The sequence below is a fragment of the Phodopus roborovskii genome, unplaced genomic scaffold (genome assembly GCF_943737965.1).
Source record: "Phodopus roborovskii unplaced genomic scaffold, PHOROB, whole genome shotgun sequence".
NCBI classification, from domain to species: domain Eukaryota; kingdom Metazoa; phylum Chordata; class Mammalia; order Rodentia; family Cricetidae; genus Phodopus; species Phodopus roborovskii.
Window position 1 is genome coordinate 2970947 of NW_026126434.1, and position 20688 is coordinate 2991634.

Here is a 20688-nt window from a genome sequence, read left to right on the forward strand (position 1 = left end):
TCTACAGTTCCGATCCTTTTTCTGTGTTTATTTGTTTAAGTTGTTTTTTGTTGGTGGTGTTGGTGGTTTTTGTTTGTTTGTTTGTTTGTTTTGAGACAAGGCATCTTGAGCTGTCCTGAAACTGTAAACCAGGGTGGTCTCAAACATAGAGATCCACCTGCCTCTGTCTTTTGAGCGCTAGGATTAAAGTCCTGCATGGCCCAACTTTTAAAATAACTTTTGACACTTGGAATTAACAGTCAGGAGAAGATGAAGTTATTATCTCTTCATATTTCTCTTTAAAGTAGTTGATGCTCACAATAATGCACTAAAATATCTACAAGTATGATGTCAGAGATAACTTTCCTGCCTGCCTGTTGTTACTCAGGACGATTTCTACCACTAATGATGCAAGTGACTTTTTAATTATTAAATTTGGAAGGTATTGTTTGCTTTTAATAGACAACATAGTTAATGTAACTTGTCAGTATTTATTAAGACCCTTAAGGACTCAGTCATCCTACTACATAATCATCCAAAGAAAACTATCTATGTTGGGCTCGTGTCATTGACTCTAGTACTAGTGAGTTGGAGGAGGAGGATCACCTCAAGTTCAAGGCCAATTTAGGTTACATAGTAAATTCTAAGTCAGTCTAGGCTTCAAAATGAGACTTTGCATCAAAAAGAAATAATCATAATCTGAATATAGGTGATGAAAACTTGTCACAGTTTTATTTATTGTAAACTAATCAGAGAGAGACAGGGTGAGCAAATTCCCACATGTCCATATAACACAGCCATATGATGCACATGGAGAGTTTGGTTTGCCTGGCAAAGTACTTAGGCTACTTTGGAGAGGTGTGTGTAGGAGGGACAACATGCAAAATAATGTGAACTCCAGACTCAACCATCAGACAGCAGGAAAAGAGTGACAGGAAAGACATAACTGTGTTAGCCGAGATCATCCCATGGGCTGTAACAGTGTGGCTCATCCTTCAGAGATCTAAAATAATGAACCCATAGTGTTTAATAGTCAGGAAAGAGTAAGCAGTGCTCAGTGATACTGTTCCCCAGGAACAGGCCAGCAAGCTGTGAAGTTTCACAGAAGCTGTGTTTGCAGTAGTAGCAAGAGCAGCTTCATCCAAGCCCTTTCTACTACAAAAAGCTTTCTAGATAAACAGCTCAAAGAGACTCAAAGGCCAGTTTCTTTGATAGCATTTTTAATTCTTTTAGTATTATGTAAATCAATGTTGAAATAGTTGGCTCTCAGAAACATTTCAGATTCTGTACAGCTCAGATGTAGAAATAATGCCCATGAAATTGAACATCGTTTTCCTTTCTGTTTGCTTTTTTCAAGCGGCTACTTGGCAGTCGGCTTTCTTAATCATCCATTCATCATCTATTAAAAAGGCAAATTGAAAGAGTCTTTTAATAGAAAAGGAAAGTTAGAGTAGCTTCACTGCTGGAGAGACACTATCTCAATGTCAGGCAGACCAAAGTTGGAAGCAAAGGTCTTCCATACAGTATTAGTCCCACTAAAATGGCTGCTGTTTGCACAGTCCAATCAGGCAGTGCCCAGTGGTAGTCTAGACCTCAAAGGAAGGACAATTGTGTTAACAGTTGCCTAGCAATGAAAAAGAGACTAAAGGAGTTTATTATTTATCCTTACTTAATATATTTGAATTTTAAGTCATCAGAATGTCTGAGACGTATTTTACTGTTTTCTTTGGTGTTCATATTTTATCTTCTGTGAATATAAACCCTACCTTTGTGTTTGTATTGTGGGCACCAAGCACATGTTGGAATTATTTTCTGCCTGGTGACCTTTAGGGTATCAGGGATCTTCTGCTTGTATATTGTACGATAACTCATCCTGAACCGACCTCTGCTGCTCTTTCTCTTTTTCTTTTCTTTTCTCTCTCTCTCTCTCTCTCTTTTTGGTTTCCCGAGACAGTTTTCTCTGTGTAGCTTTGGAGCCTGTCCTGGAACTCAGTTGGCCTCGAACTCACAGAGATCCGCCTCCTGAGTGCTAAGATTAAAGGCGTGCAATACCAATGTTCCACTTCACTTTCTTTCATCATGAAAATTTCCAAAGTTCAAAGTACAGCGCCAAGTACACTCTAAATTTTTAGCACTTTTTTTTTTCTCACATCTCCCTCTACTCTTCTATCTGTCTATTAGTTCATTTTGTTTTGATTGTTTTTTGCTTTGGTTTGGTTTGGTTTTTGATTAAAAAGTTATGTAACCCAGGTGGCCTTGAACCACTCACCCTCTTGTCCCTGCCACGATCTCCCGAGTGCTAAGGTTACAGGTGTGTGACACCATGCTCAGAGAAAAATGTCCCTTCTTACAAATTGTCCCCACTTCAGAATATTGCTGTAAAACATTTTAAAGCTGGTTTTAATTTCTAAGAAGGAAAAGTAATACATTATTGACTGCTAATACAATTTAGACTTAGGCTGGAAGATGATCTAGATACTTCACTCATAGAAAAGATAATTACACTTTAAACACCGAAAGCCAATGTTCTGTGTGAGAATCCCCTCCATTCTTGCCCAGCTTTATATTCACCATGAGAAGAGAACAGTATGTGAAGACCCCAACCTAATGGAACTTTCTGTCCCCTCTGTTGATGGTGACTTTCTGATCACTCCTGCTGAAGTGCTTTGCTGTGTCTGTTAATGCCCCTTAACTATTACTGCTATAAATCATGACTTTTGTTTACATTTATTGATTTGGTTTTGAAGTCTGCTTTTCTTTTTTATGAAGTATGTTTTACCTTCTGACCTTTTGTACACAGCTCTGTGTAGGAGTGATAATGTGTAATAAGACCTTGCTTGTGCATAATTTACTTAAGATTTGAATGAGGTATGTTTAGTAAATAATAGTGTTCTATTATTTGTTTTGAAGTAATCTGCTTTATAGTGAGAGTGCCTTAATTGTATGCTAAGTGCACTGTAGAACAGCAGGGACAAAGTCCACCTTTTATCTCAAAGCAAAGGTACATTAGGAGGAAGCCCCAGCTGCTTGTGAGTTCTGTACTACAGGGACAGAAAATCTCTCCCAACTCAAGTCACCTTTTCTTTATTTTCAGAATGCAAACCAAGGGGCCTGCAGTGGATAATAGATACAACCATAGCTTATCCCAATGCTGAGCCAATAGATATTCAGACCTGGATCCTTGGGTACAGGAAACCAACAGTCACTCATGTTCATTACAGGTCAGTACTGTAACTAACTCAGTGTGTCCAACAGAGCTACCTCAGGATACTTTGAGTGCTTTAGCATTTAACTTAACCACACAGTGGAAGAAATTAAAAATCATTCTTATGCTGAATTTTTAATATGAAAATTCATTTAAAGTAGTTATTTTCACTGATGATAAAGATTTCTAAAACCAGTGTCCCCTGGCGCTGTTATTACTCGGTTGCCTGACATTCTTAAGTAGTGGTGCTATAAAGAGTGAGCATCGGTTTTCTCTTTGCTGCCAGACCTCCGCCATCATGGGTCGCATGCACGCTCCTGGGAAGGGCCTGTCCCAGTCGGCGCTGCCTTACCACCGCAGCATCCCCACGTGGCTGAAGCTGACGTCTGATGACGTGAAGGAACAGATTTACAAACTGGCCAAGAAAGGCCTGACCCCCTCCCAAATAGGTGTGATCCTGAGGGACTCACATGGGGTGGCACAGGTCCGTTTTGTGACTGATAATAAAATCTTGAGAATCCTGAAGTCCAAAGGCCTTGCCCCTGACCTCCCTGAGGATCTCTACCATTAAGAAAGCTGTTGCTGTCAGAAAGCATCTTGAGAGGAACAGGAAGGATAAGGATGCTAAATTCCGCCTGATTCTGATAGAGAGCAGAATTCACCAGCTGGCTCGCTACTGTAAGACTAAGCGGGTCCTCCCACCCAATAGGAAATATGAGTCATCCACAGCCTCTGCTCTAGTGGCATAAATTCTCTTGTGTACGCAAGCAATACAATCAGTTAGAATAAAAAAAAAGTGAGCATCAAGGATAAATGTACTCACAGGGCTAAGTAGACATATATTACCAGAAACAAAAAAAGTCCAAAATCATTACTAATATTTCTGAATGTTTTTCTTAATAACTCAGATATATTGTGCCTATAATTTTTTTAAATGTTTTTAAAATTTTGTGTGTGTGTGCACATGAGTGCAGGTGCTGAGATAGGTCAGAGGTGTGCTTGTCAGTGGTTGTGAGCTGCCTAGTGTGGGTGCTGAGAGTGAAAGCCAGGTCCTCTAAGAGTAGACGTCTCTCCAGCCCCTACATTTTAAATTTATTTTATCATGATGATGTCTATAGCATAAATAACAGCAAAAACATATATTGAATATTTTGTGCTAGCTTCTTAAGATTCTTTTATATACACTTTTTGAGGGAGTTTCATGTAATGCATGAAGATATTTGCCTGCCGTTAATGATCCATATATAGATATGGCTACTTTATAAGCCATTCAACTTTGCTTGTCAGAGACCTCAACACATGTCAACAGATGTAGACATGTAAAGAATCCAGACTCAGGAAAAGCACAGCTACCACAAAGGCCCCTTAGAACAAGAGGAAAACTGCTCAAATTCTCTATCATTAACAGCAGATATATTTGCAAATGTGCTTTAGATTATTGTGCCAGCATTCTTTAAATACAGATGGAAAAATTTGAAACTAAAATATGATGATTGTGCTCAGTCATCCCTCTACTCCTGAGCTATATCCTCAGCCCTGAACGAAGAGATTTTTGTGTTTGTTCAGTCTTTTGAGACAGGGTTTCACTGTGTAGCCTTAGCTGTCCTAGAACTAGCTCTGTAGACCAGGCTGGCCTCAAAATCACAGAGATCTGCCTGTCTCTGCCTCCTGAGTGCTGGGATTAAAGGTGTGTGCCACCATTGCCTGACTGACGAAAGAGATTTTTTTCCTTTTTTTAAAACAGTGACTAAGACTCTATTTTTACTTATGTATGTCTCCCTGTGTGTATTCTACTTGTGTGTAGGTACCCATGGAGGCCAGAAAGACATCAGACCCTCTGGAACTGTAGTTACAGGAAGTTGTAAGCTTCCCCTTCCTGGGTGCTGGGAACCAAACTCTGGTCCTCAGCAAAAGCAGATGTGTCCAGCCCCACACCTCCCCAGGAGAATTTTAAAGTAGAAAATAACAACCCAGAAGGCTCTCAGTTAGCTAAGTGTGGTGGCTCCTGCCTGTAATCCCAGCACTTCAGAAACTGAGGCAGGAGGATTATCTCTAGCTCAGGGGCAGCCTGGGTACAGTGAGTTCCAGATCGTTGTAGACTGTGGAGTAATACACTTCTTTTTACAAACAACACAGACTTCCATTTAGTATGGACATGATCAGTGGTGTTTACCTATTAGCCCCTTTTAGTTCTCAGGGTTCCATCCATGAGTCTTCTTAGTGTTTAGCAACCTTGTGCTTTCATTTTAATATTAATTGCAACAAAATATCCAGAATAATGATACTCATAATTAAGTAACATTATATGATTCTGGTGTCCACATTGCAATCACTGTGATACCATTTTACTACTGTAAAAGTAAAAGGCTATAGAGAAATAAACAGAGCATACTTAAGAGAAAAGGATACTTAAAGTTCAAGATTTAGCCATGAACTTCCCTGAGACTTGAATGTTTATGTTTTATAATGGCAGAGTGGTTCACAATGATCAATTCTGGACAAAATGTAAAATAGTTAGTGGATGACACTACAGAGGGACTAAAGCAGGAACTCCAGGAGCGTGGGATACCTTTTTCTTTGCAGCTTTTTCACTTGAGGATAGTTCTCAGCTAACATCATGCAGAAGGGGTGAACTTAACACAGAGTGCCTTGAGAGCTGAGTAATGAGAAGACATGACTAGTTGCAGCATAGTGAGCAGAGTGGGAGCCATAGATTGCGTACAAACCCCACCACAGCTGTGTGTGAATATGGAATATTCCAAGCAAAATTAAGCCCTATAATTTTTTTGGTTTTTCAAGACAGGGTTTCTCTATAGCTTTGGAGCCTATCCTGAAACTAGCTCTTGTAGAGCAGGCTGGCCTCGAACTCACAGAGATCCACCTGCCTCACTGCCTCCTGAGTACTGGGATTAAAGATGTGTGCCACCAATGCCTGGCTAAAGCCAGTACACTTCTGGGTACAGGAAATTCAGTCATTTGTTTCTCTTTCTTTCTTCCCATTTAAATACCCTTATAATATCCATTAGCTTTATTCTCTTGATAAGGTATGCCTTAAACCTAAAAATTAAAACTGAAACATCAGGTTTTACTTTTAAGTGAAGGATGCTGTAAATTTCTGAGATTCTACAGCATTAGTATTATTTTTAAAAATGTTTACTTCTTCCTCGCAGTAGCATCCAATATTTACATTACTTTCTCACCTCTAAAAAAAATACCATTTCTACTTTGTTTGCCCTCAAAATTAAATATAATAGAAAAGAATTTTCTAGCAAAAAGGCCCTTTTTAAAAACCCGAAAGGTAATCAAAGCAAACACTGCAAACATGCTACCATTTAGCCAGTCGCAACCCTAGCATCCCACCCGCACCCTTCCCGTTAGGAAGCTGCAGGAGCCTGCCTTCACACTGTTCTTTCAGGTATAGTGCTCAAAGCAAAAATGAGGAGATGGTAATGCCAGTTGTGCTATGGCCTGAAGGAGAAGCTTAAGAGAGCTTCTTGGAAAAAGTAATCTACTTTGTCACATGTTATCTTTCACGGAAGTACAAGCTTTTAGATTTTCAGGCCAGCTGGTAAGGACTGAGTGATGTGTGAAGTACCAACCAGTATGGTGAAGACCGATACGGGCAGCACTGACACAGTAGCCTGAGCCGTTAGGTTAACCACATCAATTATGTGAGCCAATCCCTTGACCACATCACAGAGCTTGCTCTATTTTAGATATCAGTTATGTGAGCCAATCCCCTGACTATTAGAGGGTAATTCTGTTTGAATGCAGTTTTTCATTACTTAGAGATACAAATGTTCAGCCTAACTTTTAAGGTACCTGCACTAGTTTTGTTTGTCAACCTGACACAACATAGAGTCACCTGGGAAGAGAGAACCTCAACTGAGGAACTGCCTAGATTAGATTAGCCTTTGGGAGTGTCTGTGAAGGGCAGCTGTGGGAGAATGCTGCCCACTGCGGGCACCGTCATCCCTGAGGCAGCTGGGCCCGGAATGTATCAGAAAGCCAGTAGAGCATGATCCAGAGAGTGAGCCAGCTAGCAAGCAGCTTCCTTGGCCATGAGTTTATCCTCTGGTTGGAGATAATGCTATATGGGATAGCAAGCAGTCCTATCTCAGGTTTCTGCCTTGAGTTCCTACCCTGACTTCCCTCAATGGTGGAACATGACCTGGAAGTGGAAGTTGAAAAGCATCTTTAAGATGCTTTTGGCCAGAATGTCTTATCACAGTGACAGAAGGGAACTGAGTATTTTAATCTTGTGGTAACCTAACAACCAGAGTAAAGAAGAAGACTGCTCTTGGGTCTGCCCTCCTGATGTGTTCTAGTCATGAGACTGTCCAGGCAGCTCTGGGTACACCAATATCTTATTTCAACTTTATTTCTTACAACTTCCCTTTGTGTTCTGTTATAGATTATGTAATGCTTGTTATGTGTGCTCTATTTCACAGTCCTACTTACTGTTTTCACAGTCACTATTACACAAGATGCCTGTCACCTACCGTTTCCATCTCTCCCTGTCTAACTCCTACTCATTGTCCTTAAGACCCAGCACCAATCAATTACAAAGTGTTTTCTATTCTAAGAACGCCATACCTTCAGTGATTATTATGGAATAAATATTCTTTGGAAAAGAGATTAAAAAAACAAAAACAAAAAACTTATTCACTTATTGCAGTGTGTCCTATATTATATAAGGTTAATTTAATTTTTGTTAACTTAAAAAAAAAATCAGGCCTAATTAAGGATGATGTAGCAGGAACCATAAGGCCAAAAGAAGATCTTAAATAGTTTTTATATCTGTATGTGCAGAAAGCAAACATTAAATATAAGACTGAGTTAAAGCCGGGTGGTGGTGGCGCAAGCCTTTAATCCCAGCACTTGGGAGGCAGAGGCAGGCAGATCTCTGTGAGTTTGAGGCCACAGAGAAACCCTGTCTCAAAAAAAAAAAAAAAGCAGGAGTTTGGGTTTAACAAATGAATTCTTGAAAGAATAGTGTGATTGTTGGGTTAAGTGGGAATCAGCATGGAGAGCAGAGTAGTGTTTGCACTGGGTATTTATCCCACCATCTGCCCAGAGCTGCCTGGACATTCTCTTAACTAGAACACAGTCAGGAGGGCAGACCAAATGCCCATTCTCAAGAGTAGTCTCCTTCTTTACTCTAGTTGTTACGCTACCACAGGATTAAAATATTAAAATGAGTAATCCTCTAATATGGCAAGGGATCAAATGCACTGTGTACCAGTTCTCTCAAGCCAAATAAGAGGAGTTCTTAGACCCATGAGATATATAATCCTTTACAGTCCCAATAGCTACCCAAATGAGAAACAAGCTCTTCATTTTTAAGCAGTATTATTACCAGTAATCTAGAATGTATTTTTAAATAAAAAAACATTTCCCCTAATCCATTAAAAATTCTATCTTAGAACTCTACATGGAATTATACCTTAAAAAGACATAAAACAAGTCTTAGCTTAGCAGATGGTAGTCTCTACATACAAGTTAGCACATTTGAAGTTTTAAGTCATCGAGACTGTATAAAATGTGATCCAACAAACCACACGATTCACTCCTCAGTTCAGTTTTGTCAACTACATGGAAGAAATTAATCACGGAGAGAGGTTCTGAGATAAACAGCCTCTCCTGACTTTATGAAGCTAATGATCTAAGAGAAGGATGGGAAAAGCCAGCCAGCCAAATATGTAAGCATTTTACTTTGAAGAATGTTGACTGAGTTTAAATGAGGGAGTGAACATTTGCTCGTGGCAATGGAAAAGCTACTTACTGCTTGAATACTGTCTAGAAGAATAAGATTCAAAACATAAAAATAATTTGTGTAAGTAACAAGAGCTTAGTTTTCAAAAGTTAAAGCAATTGTAAGGCAGACAACAACAAACTCCCATCCTCTCCCTCCCCAGACCCTGCCTTCAGATACAACCTCTACCAACTGTTTCTTTCGCTGTCCCTTAGATGTCATTAGTAAGTGTGTGAAAACTAATTTCTAGATTATTCTGCTTCCATCTTCTGCCATTTCCTCTTCTCCTTTGTACAGTCTATGATCACACTTACTGTTTTATTTTATGAGTCTTTTTCACTTTTCCAACTGTGTTGTAACATAGAATACAATGCAGTGTCATAGGTCTGCTGAGCTGAATGGACAGTGCATCAGTGCCACTGTAGACGGCTGTCTTTTCTGATAAATATTTCTATAGTTTTCCTCAGTTTTTGAGGGTAAGTTAAATTAACATTTTAAACAAAAGACTTGGGTAGCACATGGTGGCTCACAATCATCCCTAACTCCAATTCTAGAGTACTCTCTTCTGACTTCCATAGGCTCCAGGTACATGCATGGTATACATTCATACACGCAGTCAAAACACTCATATGAATAAAACAAATAAATCTTCATGTAGCATAAGCTAGTCTGGAACTGACATATGTTGAATTCCTGGTCCTTCTGCCTCTATCTCCCAAGTGCTGAGACGATAGGCCATGTGTCTGTGCTGGCTCAGATTTAATGACGATCATCAATGAGAGCTCTGATCAACCAATAATCAACTAAAACATAAGCTGGAATACTTTTTATATTATTTTCAATAAAAATACATTAAGCTCTTAAGATCCCACTCTCCATGAGGATTTATACACAGTTAATGGCTGATGGGAGAGGGAGAGACATTCTCTTCAGTACTGTAGCCACTGGTATGGTGCCTATGCACCTATAAACACACCCGTACCTTATGCTCCTGTAACTCATGAGGGTACTCAAACACACAAAATGAAATGAAAGTAAAAGTAAAGACATAAAAGTAGAAGAAGCAATAGTTGGAAAGAGGAAGGAGGGTCAGTGGAAGTGAGAGAACATGAGAGGGTATCAGAAGGGGAATATGATCAAAAGATATTATATATGCATAAAAATGTCAATGAAACCCATTTGTATAATTAATATGAACTAACAGCAGAAATATTGAATACTATCAGGTACGGTGATGCACACCTTTAGATTACAGCCAGAGGCAGGTGAGTCTCTGGGAATTAGAGGCTAGCCTGGTCTACAGAGTGAGTTGCAGTTCAACCAGGGCTACATAATGACACTCTGCTTCAAAATGCGAAGAAAAAAGACTGAGTAGCCCTTAGACTTTAAAGGGATTTAAAAATGGAAAAGCCTGGTATGGTGGTGCATGCCTTTAACCCCAGCATTCAAGAGGCAGAGACAGTTGGAGCTCTGTGAATTCAAGGCCAGCCAGATCTGCAAAGCAAGCTCCAGCCCAGTCAGGGCCACACAGTGAGACCCTATATTTCAACCCTCCCCCATGTAGCAAATACCTGATGTGGTATTTTGTGTGTATTTGGTCCTCATAAGCTCATAGGGAGTGGTAGTATTAGGAGGTGTGGCTGTGTTGGAGTACATATGGCCTTGTTAGAGGAAATGTGTCACTGTGGGGGGGCAGGCTTTTAGGTTTCCTATGCTCAGGATACTGCCCAGTGACTCAGTGGACTTCCTGTTGCCTGCAAGATGTAGCCTGCATGCCACCATGTTTCCCCACCATGATGACTGAACTTCTGAACTGTAAGGAAAATTACATGTTTTCTTTATGAGTTGCCGTGGTCATGGTGTCTCTTCACAGCAATAGAAACCCTAAGACACCTGGAAACCTCCAGAGAGACAGCTCATTTCCAGTGTTTACACCCAGTCACTGAACAGATTATAATCTGCAAAGTACATGATGTCTAGAGGTGCATATTAATACTATGGTGATGACTTAGCACAATCAAGGCCTTGGATTTGATCTCCGGTGTGACAAAACAAGAAGGCTAGAGAGATGGCTGGCTCATCAGTTAAGAATGATTGATTGTTCTTGCAGAGGATCCAGGTTTGATATCCAGCACTCACATGATATCTTACAACTGTCCATAATTCCAATTCCAGGGGACCCCATGCCCTCTTCTGACCTCCCCAGGCATCAAGCACTCACATGGTGCACAAACAGACATGTGATCCAAACACTCATACATAAAATAAAACTAGTAAATGTTTGAAACATTGTTTTTCTCTGTTCATAAAGCCAGTATTTTGATATACTTAGTGAAAAGCCATCAGTTTGGACATATTTTGTCTGGTTCTCACCTTCTCATAAAGCAACATTGCTAAGGCACATTCTTTACCTAGCATTTAAATCGTGTGTGTGTGTGTGTGTGTGTGTGTGTGTGTGTGTGTGTGTGTGTGGGTGTGATTCTTTAGTAAAGCTAAGTTAGGGTTCTGAGTGGTTTTCACTTCTGAATTAAGTAGTTCTTTTTATTTTCCTAAATTTTAATAGGATTTTTCCAATTAAAGATGTGCCCCTGGAGTCTGATGACCTCGCCAGTTGGCTCTATCAGCGGTTTATTGAAAAGGAGGACCTCTTGTCACATTTCTATAAAACAGGTACACAGTACCCCTTATACACATTTCTGAAGTTATCGAAGATGCTAAACATGTGCTTTAGAGGAGATAAACATTTTCCAATTATTTATTTTTAATTTTTAAAATATTTAATTTTATTGTTTCTAATTATGTGTAGGGGTGTGTGTACACGCATGTGGGCATGTGCACATGAATACAGGTGCCAGAGGTGGCCTGAGGCTTCAGAATCCCTGGAGCTGGAACTGCAGATGATGTGGGCCACATGGCATGGGTGCTGGGAACAGAGCTCAGGTCCTCTGAGGAGCAGCAGATGCTCTTGAACTCTGAGCTGTCTCTCTAGCCCCTTTCATTTGTTTAGATTAGAAATCAGTCATTCTGTATGTAAGAATTTCAACTTAGAATTTATGGAAAGAAAAGTTTAAGGTGATGTATTTAGGTTCTTGCTTCATTAGTCCATGTACAGAATGGAGTGATGAGCATGTCACACAGTGATGTAACTCAAGACATAGGAATACAGACAGCTTCAGGCAAATGTGTAGTTCCTGGGTGGGGATGAAATGACAGTCATGTTTTGACATTGTACTTGCTTTCTTAATATATATTGTGGTCATTTAAGGTCATTTGAAACTGCATTTTTACATGCTTTTCCCTCCCTTTCAAGGAGACATTTATTCTCTTGCATGGTTTTAGTTCACAGTCCCTTGGCCTCATTGCTTTGGGCCTGTGTCAAATCAGAAAGAGGTTGCAGCAGATGCCCTCTAAACAGGAACCAGAAGAGTCAGGGTTACATTTTTTATTCTTTTACAAGAAAGAATATAGTTTACTATTTTCAAGATACAGAGTCAGTTATTTTTCCTTGAGAGGATTAGGAACCCATTTTTACCTCTTATATTCTCATTATTCTATAGAGTCTGTAAGAGCTACAATGAAGCTGGCCCTGATAGCACAGGTATAGTTAGTGCCTGGGGGGCAGGAGAAGGTGTGCAAGGCAGGGCAAGGTTAGTTCAAGGCTCAGCAAGCAACTCATGTGGTCAAAGAATAGGCCCTTAGTGTCTTGCCTTCTGATATTGCCAGAGTTGTAGCAATGATGGTGAGCCTCTTGAAAAAAGGCTACTTGCATATCAGACCTTGAGACTGGAAAACATCCCTGTGAAATGCTTGTGAGCAGCAAATCCCTTCATGAGCCAGCTTACCCTGGGGATTATAAGCAAGGACAAAGACTGGAATGCAAGAGTGGCAAATGGTCATGGCAGCACTGCACCAAAGCCACCTAGCTTTCCTTTCCAGAAAAAAAAGAAAAAAATTTAGACATGTTTACTTTGTATTCTCTTTCTTACTGTGAAGATGTTTTGTAAGCCTTACTGTATTTTGAGAATATCAGTTTTATACAACCACTTTTGTGGCAAAAAAAAAAAAAAAAAAAATGCTATTTTAGAAATTATTAGATGTGAATTTCACAGACCCTATGTGTGAGCACTGTGGAAATGGAGCTATCCAGTAGGGAGCCAGGCAGCCTGATTGCAGTGGAGGTGAACGGTAGACAGGCCTGCAGAAGGAAAGCAGATAGACCATTGGAGATTGGAGGACAGGCAACAACGGCAGGAGGGTAGGCATTGCTTTTGATCTGGGATGAATGCTGACACCTGAGTCAGTCACCCAGTGAGTTGTTGGACAGGCTGGGTAGCTTTACAGTTGAATGTTAGAGGAAATCTTTGCAAAGTTGGGCAGTTCACAGGAAAAAACTAACACTCAGCCTTATTTCAGGAGACCTGTACTGCAGGGAACACATCACTTTCCGTCTTGTCTTCTAGGAGCCTTTCCTCCTGCCCAGGGCCAGAAGGAAGCTGTTTCCAGGGAGATGACCCTCAGCAACATGTGGATATTCCTCATTCAGTCCTTCGCATTTTTGTCAGGCTATCTGTGGTACCACATCATCCAGTATTGTTACCATTGCCTATTTTAGGAACTGACTTAGACTTGCCACATAGGAGTTCAGACTTCATACATGTGCATTATTTTACATGTGCAAATCTAAAAATACAAATCAAAATATATAAAAAGCAAAGGAAATTCAAATGGATGGATTACTGTTTATCCCCCTTTGGGATATTTTACAACTCTACTACAGAGGATCAGTAATACAATGATGTGCTAATATATTTTAAGAACTGTTCGTGTTTTAAAGAGATACATTCTACCATATGTTTATGCAAGCATCACACTGGGAGAAGAGGAAATCATAAAATCATCTGAGAAGACTCCGAAAGAAACTGTCACCACCACATGCCCTTGGTCACACCCCGTCCAGAAGCTGTGTTCCTTTTTACTAGGGCAGAGTGTCACAACATTGATGTGCCCACCCACCATGCTGAGGTACTAGTCACCTTGGAGAGCTGGCACACGGTCCTGAGGAGTGGTCTCCTTGCCTAGCAAGCTGCAGTCCTCAACCCTGGCTGAGGCGTGGCATTTGTGTTGTGTGAGGAGCAGTGTCCACTGTCCACCTGGCAGGCAGCACTGTATCCCTGGAAAGGCTAGCTCAGCCCAGCACCATGTGTTACATGTGCTAATGCTTTCCCTTCTGTCAAGAGAGGGGAGTACCCACTTCCTCTTGTTTAGAAGGCACTTCATAGGATGATAATTGTATTTTATAAAATGCACTTTTATCAGATGCAAATATAGCAAAGGATAGCAACATAGCCTGAATCAAAGGGAAGCCTCACCCGTGAGCAGGCTCCCAGGAGGCTCCCTGCCTGAGTGCTTGCCCATGATGTGCTCCAGCACCAGCTTCATTGGTCACCTTCCCCAATTCTGACATAGTAGCACCAAATGTATTTGGGGGTAGTTAAAGCAAATTAATGTAAAACATGTAAATGACCAGTTTAAGGGAAATAGACTAGCTTACTAGGAAATAAAAGGTAGAATCAGACATTGGCTTGCAGTATTAGCAAGGCCTCCTGTGGCCCCCAGAATCTGTTCAGACATCAATTTGTTCTGTCATTATATCAAGTAGCTGCCCTTCTTGATGGGGTGACAGGACCAGGAGACAGCAGCTCAATACACTTGCCAGTCTCTTCCAGTTGTTTTTGAAGAGGACAAAGTCAAGCAAGTTTTGTTCAATTCTAGAAAACTTTTTAAAAAATTGTCTTTGTATTCATGTAATTACCTCACAGGAGAACCAAACTTTGCAAGAGGTGCAGGCAGTGCATCAGTATTGATTGAGACAGAGGGTGGTTTGGATTGGGACAGTAAAATTCTAAGCTTGAATGTGTCAGCAGTAGTTTTCTGTAGCATGAACACTGTAGATTTCCCTGTTGTTACTTACAACACAAATAACAGTTCTGAGAAATAGGCTGTAAAACAAAATTAAAGACTAATGTTTTCTGTTTTGAAATAAACCAAAAAAAGGAAAAGATGCAGGTTTTCCCCAGTTGTACGGGAAAGGTTGACCAACGCCAAATAAAAGCCCATAGCAGCTTCATCTTCAGCAAACCCAGAGCATGTATGGAAGAGAATGGCATGTTACCTGACATACCTCACTGGTACAGAAGACATTGGGTTTGATAGCAGTTATGAAACACAGCTGTCATGGAATCTAAGCATTTTACTCTGGTTTGCAGGGACAGTAAATAGGTGAAGAAAGCAGTCTCAATCTAGAAATGATGGGCATCCAGAAAGAGGCCATTCAGTGCCTCTGCTTGAGGCTCAGGAAAGGCTATTCCAGTGCAAGATGAATTGACTTGAGACATTAGTTGGCCTTCTGGGTGAGAAGTTGTTCACTGTCCAGTATAGCATGCAGTCCTAGCTAGCAGCCATTTCCTCATTGCAAAGCAATCCAGTTCCCACATGGGTCTTTATATCCATACATGTAGACAGAAGTGTGGCTCTGGCCCACTTGGACCACTGTTGTGCTCCAAAGGACCATGACTGTTGAGTATGCTGTACATGTCAAACCTACTCCCCTAAGATGTATTACTTTCAAATGCAGTTTCCACAGTCTCTAGAGTGACAAATGACTATAGATTTGTGAGCTTTCTTTTGATAATAGAAATGAGTTGTAAATAGACATGTATTTGATCTGTCCTACACTCTTCAGTTCTTTCAACATGTCTTTTGTGTGCAAACTATGTTTGAGAGTATTGATAGTGCTTCCTTATCAGTAACTGGAGTCCACCTGCTTGTACTAGGAGTGTGAAGAGAGAGTAGGTGTTCTTTATGGCAATCTGGGGAAGCCACAATATGCCACTGTAGAGAAGTGAATAAAATTCCCCATTTGTACTTAGTATGTAAAGTGGGATGAAAGGGAGCTAATGTGTTAAGTGAGGAAAAATGCACCAGCATTCTTTAGAGTTGCAGCTTTTTGGCCTCAGCTGGACTGCCTAGCTCCCTGCAGACAGGCTGAGCAACTCACTGCTGTAGTCCTTGGACCACAGGTCAGACCAAGCAGCAGTTCACCCCACCCAGCTTCAGCAACATACACATGACAGAGAAGCCTGTACACAGTGGGAGCAAAGAAAAGCCAGAATGGATAAACAAGTTAGACGAGAGCTTAATAAAGTATGAAAACGATAGCTGTAGATTCAGATCTATTGTGTATTAGTTGTTGCGATTACAATTCTTAAATTCCTATTGCAAGAAACTAGGGATTGCTGAATAGGTGGTCAATTACAGGGTAGTTAATCCAGTATTAAGTCATAGGAAACCAAAAATTAAATGTTGTGTAGGAATTTTAGACAACCAACAGGAAGAGGATACACCAAAACCAGCATATGGGCTCATATCCCTGAGTAAGAGAGTTGGTGCAGTGGGAATTGTTCCAGCCATGAAATCTTCATTCACCAGAGTGGCCGTAATACCGCTTCATTCCTGGCCATGGGCTTGACTCCCTTCTCATTAACTTGTCTTAGTGACATGTTTTGACAATTGGCAGACTATAAAGGCTTCATCAACTTGGTCCTGGGTATAGTCACAGAAAGTAGTCTTTGATTGTGGGTAGTCTTCTGCATCCCGTTTACGTTTTGTTTGCACTGCTGAACAGGAGGAGTTAGCTGATGTTTTTGTGATTTTTCCATCCTTTTCTATGAAGTCCCTGCACAATAGTGAATGCAGGATTTCACTCCAGAGTTATCATTACAAAAAGTATATACAAAAAGTGTGGAGGATAATGGCATCTTCTATGAGATTTTTGCGAGTACTGTGAGCCTTCTATCTGCAGACGGGGGTATCAAAGGCATTCTGGGTCACAGGTGTGCTAACTCATGTCATGATGGGTAGAGACTAATGTGTTTGGGACCAAAACCACCTAAGCTGGAAATTTCTGGATCACAAAGGAGCCTGGCATACTCTGAAGCAGTCACTGGCTGGTACTATCTGGCATCCAGTTTGCAACGGCCCCTCAGTAATTACAAAGTGGGCTCTGAGTTGGTGAGGACAATGGCCATAGTCAGGTAAAAGATACAATCTGGGGCTTTCTGCAGAAATTCCATCTGAGGATTTTTACATTTAGTATTGTAAATCTAAAGAGCAAAAAGAAAAAAGAAAAAAAAAGTATATATATTATAGTTGCAGTGTATACAAACGCTTTGGTGACTTTATTATGTAAACTGTTGAACACGACTGCAGTGCACAGACTCTTTACATGTAAAGAGTCTGTGCACTTTACAGCAACCCTTGTGATTCGGTAATGAGACAGTTATACATCCAACTGCCATTATTTTTATTAAGTGCTTTCTCTTTCTTTACAATTATTACAAAGTTGTATTTATTTTCTACAGATGGATTTTTGTTTTCATGATGCTGTAATGTTTACTTCAGCTTGTTGAGCTTTCTTTGTGATCTGCATGTTACAGTGTGTTTTAAGAATGACTGTAAAGGCTGTGGTGACTGTCACTCACTTTTATAAAGGGCTGGTCACATGTGGATCTGGTTTCTGAGTGCATTGGATGATTTTACCAGATCACCTTTTCAGAAATTTAGATATTGTGAATACCAAAAGAAGCATTTTCTCAGCAAAAATTAATATCTGGTTCTATTTTTTTTAATGTAGAGAAAATAAAGTTGATTTTTTTCCCCAAAAACAATGCTTTTAATTCTTAATAGTGGGGGTGGGTGTCTGTGCTGTCCTGGAGTTCCTCAGCACTTACTGCTGCAGCATTCAGTGGCTGGTGAGAAAACCATCTGGTTCCTTCCAGGACTTAAAAGATTTGCCCTTCCTCCAGTCTTCTCATGTAGTGTGTGCTGGCAAATGTTTAGCAATCCTCTCTCTTGGAAAAAAATTATGTATGTAAGTGCACATACATAAGTAATAAATTTTGCTGATAACAGATATTTAAAGCAATTAGCAAATAATAAAATGTAAATAATTGATTTTTACAATTGTCATTGTTTAACCCTCAGAGCCAACCTGTGACTGAATATCAACCATGATTTGATTGATGGAATTATTTACTAACCATCTCCACGTACACTATCATTTAGTCTAGTGTATGACTTATTGCTAAATTCTTACCCTTATATAGAAACTCCTTGTAGCTTCAGCTCTAATTGGGAGTTTAGATAATTTATTTTTAAGTATATCAACACCCCAAAATGAAATAAATGATCAGAAGCTAGGTGGTGGTGGCACACACCTTTAATCCCAGCACTCAGGAGGCAGAGGCAGAGGCAGGCAGATCTCTGAGTTCAAGGCCAGCCTGGTCTACAGAGTGAGTTCCAGGACAGCCGGGCTACACAAAGAAACCCTGTTTTTAAAAAACTAAAAACAAAAGCTAATTAAATGATCAGCTCTTGGAGGCAAAACAGAGCTGCCTTCATCACACCACTGTCCTGGTCTTTTTATGTTTTGGTTTGATTTCATTATTAGCATTGAATAGAATTCATAGAATTGATTTACTCATTGGTCCAAGAAAAATCCTGTCATTGAGCCTTGCAGGTTTTAAAGTGTGGGGAAAAGTCCCGAAATTAATATGACCAAGTAAGCTTTTGATTGTGGGGGGGTCTGGTGACATCAAGGTAAGCAAGTTTTCAGGAAGCACAGTGACCAGCTCTTTGTTTCTCAGAGCTGAGTAAATTCAGTATGCTCATCCCAAAAAATATGTTGTATGTGTGTGTTTTTTTTAACATTAAAAACATTGATAGTTTTGTTTCTTGTTTGTAAAATACCTTTGACCCCATTGAAAACGTTTAATGTATTAAAATATCTCGTATAATCCTACCAAATAAGTTAAATAGTTAACGGTTCAGTCTACCTCTTCTTTTCCTGGCTGGATTTAGGCTGCTGGTTGGGTAGGGCTGCAATTTTATTTCCCCTCTGAAGTACTTTATGTGGAAAAGAGTAGATTGGGGCCAAGGCCTGACAGCACATTAGAGGCTCGTTGAGATCTGTTGCTGACCAGCCCTGTCCCCCTTGAGGTGGGGGAAAGCCATTGTTTTTAATTCCCACTTAATATGAAAATGTTTGTTTTAAAATTGTTTCTTGCTGGTGAAAAATGTATTTTTAAAAGGAAAAACCAAATCCTCTTTTGGTCTGAGGAGTCAGCTGTATGAGCAGGTGTGACCGTATCATAACATGCTGATGTCATAGAAATCAATAAATTTTTACCTCTCAGGAATTGGGTGACCTTGTTCTTAACTCTTAAAGAACCACAGTTCAGGGTGCACAGAAACAAACACACAAATGCAGCAAGGGGGTAGGGAGGGGCTGGCTGGCCACCAGAGTTCAGTGGGCCCCTTTCATATTGAGAAAAGCATTCTTCAAAGGATAGATGAAGCTGGTGGTGTACAAGGAAGAAACTGAAACCAAGGAGCGACCCTGGTACCCACCCCTGGAAGATGCCTTGGGGGGGGGGGGGGATAGAGGTAGGCACTTGTTTGGTTGAAGCAGGGGAATTTCTTATTTTTATGTGTGTTTTTTGCCTGCATGTGTGGCTGTGTGCTGTGTTCCTGCTTGGTGGACCCTGAGGCCAGAGGAGGTATCTGGTCCCCTTTGACTAGAGTTATAGACAGTTTTAAGTTGCCATATGAGTGCTAAGAATTAAACCTGGGTCCTCAGAAAGAGAAGCCAGTGCTCTTAACCACTGAGCCATCTGTCCAGCCCCACTTGATAATAGTGAGAAAATGTAAAACTGAGTATGAGACCCTAAAGTTACCAATTACTGATTTGTAGTCCTCTATTTTACTTTGGGCTCAAAAACTACCAAGTCTTATCTGCAGTTTTCTATCAGTTGGTACTGTATTAGGACCAGCTGGTAGTCAGTTGAGGGTAAAGAAAATAGGAACCCAAAAAAAAAAAAAAAAAAAAAAAAAAAGGAGCAATCTGAAGAATTGTGGTGCTGAGAAGAGGAACCCAAGACATTAGGTGATAAAGGGAAGGCCAGGTGCTCTGTCCACAGTAGGTGTGCATACTCCAGATACATAGACTGAATGAAGGTTAGTACTAGAAAGTCAACCTCCATATCGTCTCTATCTTAAAGACTGCCTGCCATTCATGTATACCTACCTCCCATTTCAGGCGACTGTCTTCTGAACAGGATAAAGGCATACTTTAAGTCATTACAAATCTCATTCTCTGTCAGGAGTCCCAACAAAGGAACTGTTCACAATGCTGATGACTCAAGTCCTTCCTATAACCAAAGCACCTAAGTCCACAATAAAGCTTTTTGTCTACCCTGGTATACACTTGGTAAGGACAAAGGGTGGCACCAGTATTTGGATCTGTCTTGGATAACTTGAATCCTGATGTGAGACAATGGGCAATGGCAACTCCAGGGCTTCCAAAAAGCACAAGTAGAAGCCAACAAGGCCTTTTAGAATACAGCCCAGGAACAGCAGCATTACCTGCACCACTATATTCTTTGGTTAAAGTTAGTATAATGAATCTGTTGGGAGGAGTCAGAAATCAGCTGTAGAATACAGCATTCATCAGCTATTTGAACAAAGGGTATTAGGTATAGAAGAGTTCTCACAACTTGCAGATTTGTCAGCAGTATCAGTTGGAAATGCTTTGAGGGTTAAATCTGTCACACTGCCACTCATTTGTGTAGATCATGTTAATCAAATGAATTGAACACCTAGCAAAAAGGTTTTGGCTCATGCCTGTCATGAA

The 20688-nt window shown here is 40.4% G+C and overlaps 1 protein-coding gene and 1 pseudogene across 1 annotated transcript in view; both read left to right on the top strand.

Annotated features, from left to right (window-relative positions):
* Positions 1-19195, top strand: part of Lpgat1 (lysophosphatidylglycerol acyltransferase 1) — a 56005-nt gene extending 36810 nt beyond the window's left edge. The window contains exons 7-9 of the mRNA XM_051186652.1: positions 3074-3200; positions 11503-11609; positions 13400-19195. Coding sequence (XP_051042609.1) covers positions 3074-3200; positions 11503-11609; positions 13400-13551 — 386 coding nt within the window. The 3' untranslated portion in view covers positions 13552-19195. The remainder of the gene's footprint in view (positions 1-3073; positions 3201-11502; positions 11610-13399) is intronic.
* LOC127223951 (40S ribosomal protein S13-like) lies at positions 3455-3972 on the top strand (annotated as a pseudogene).
* Positions 19196-20688: the final 1493 nt, after the last annotated feature.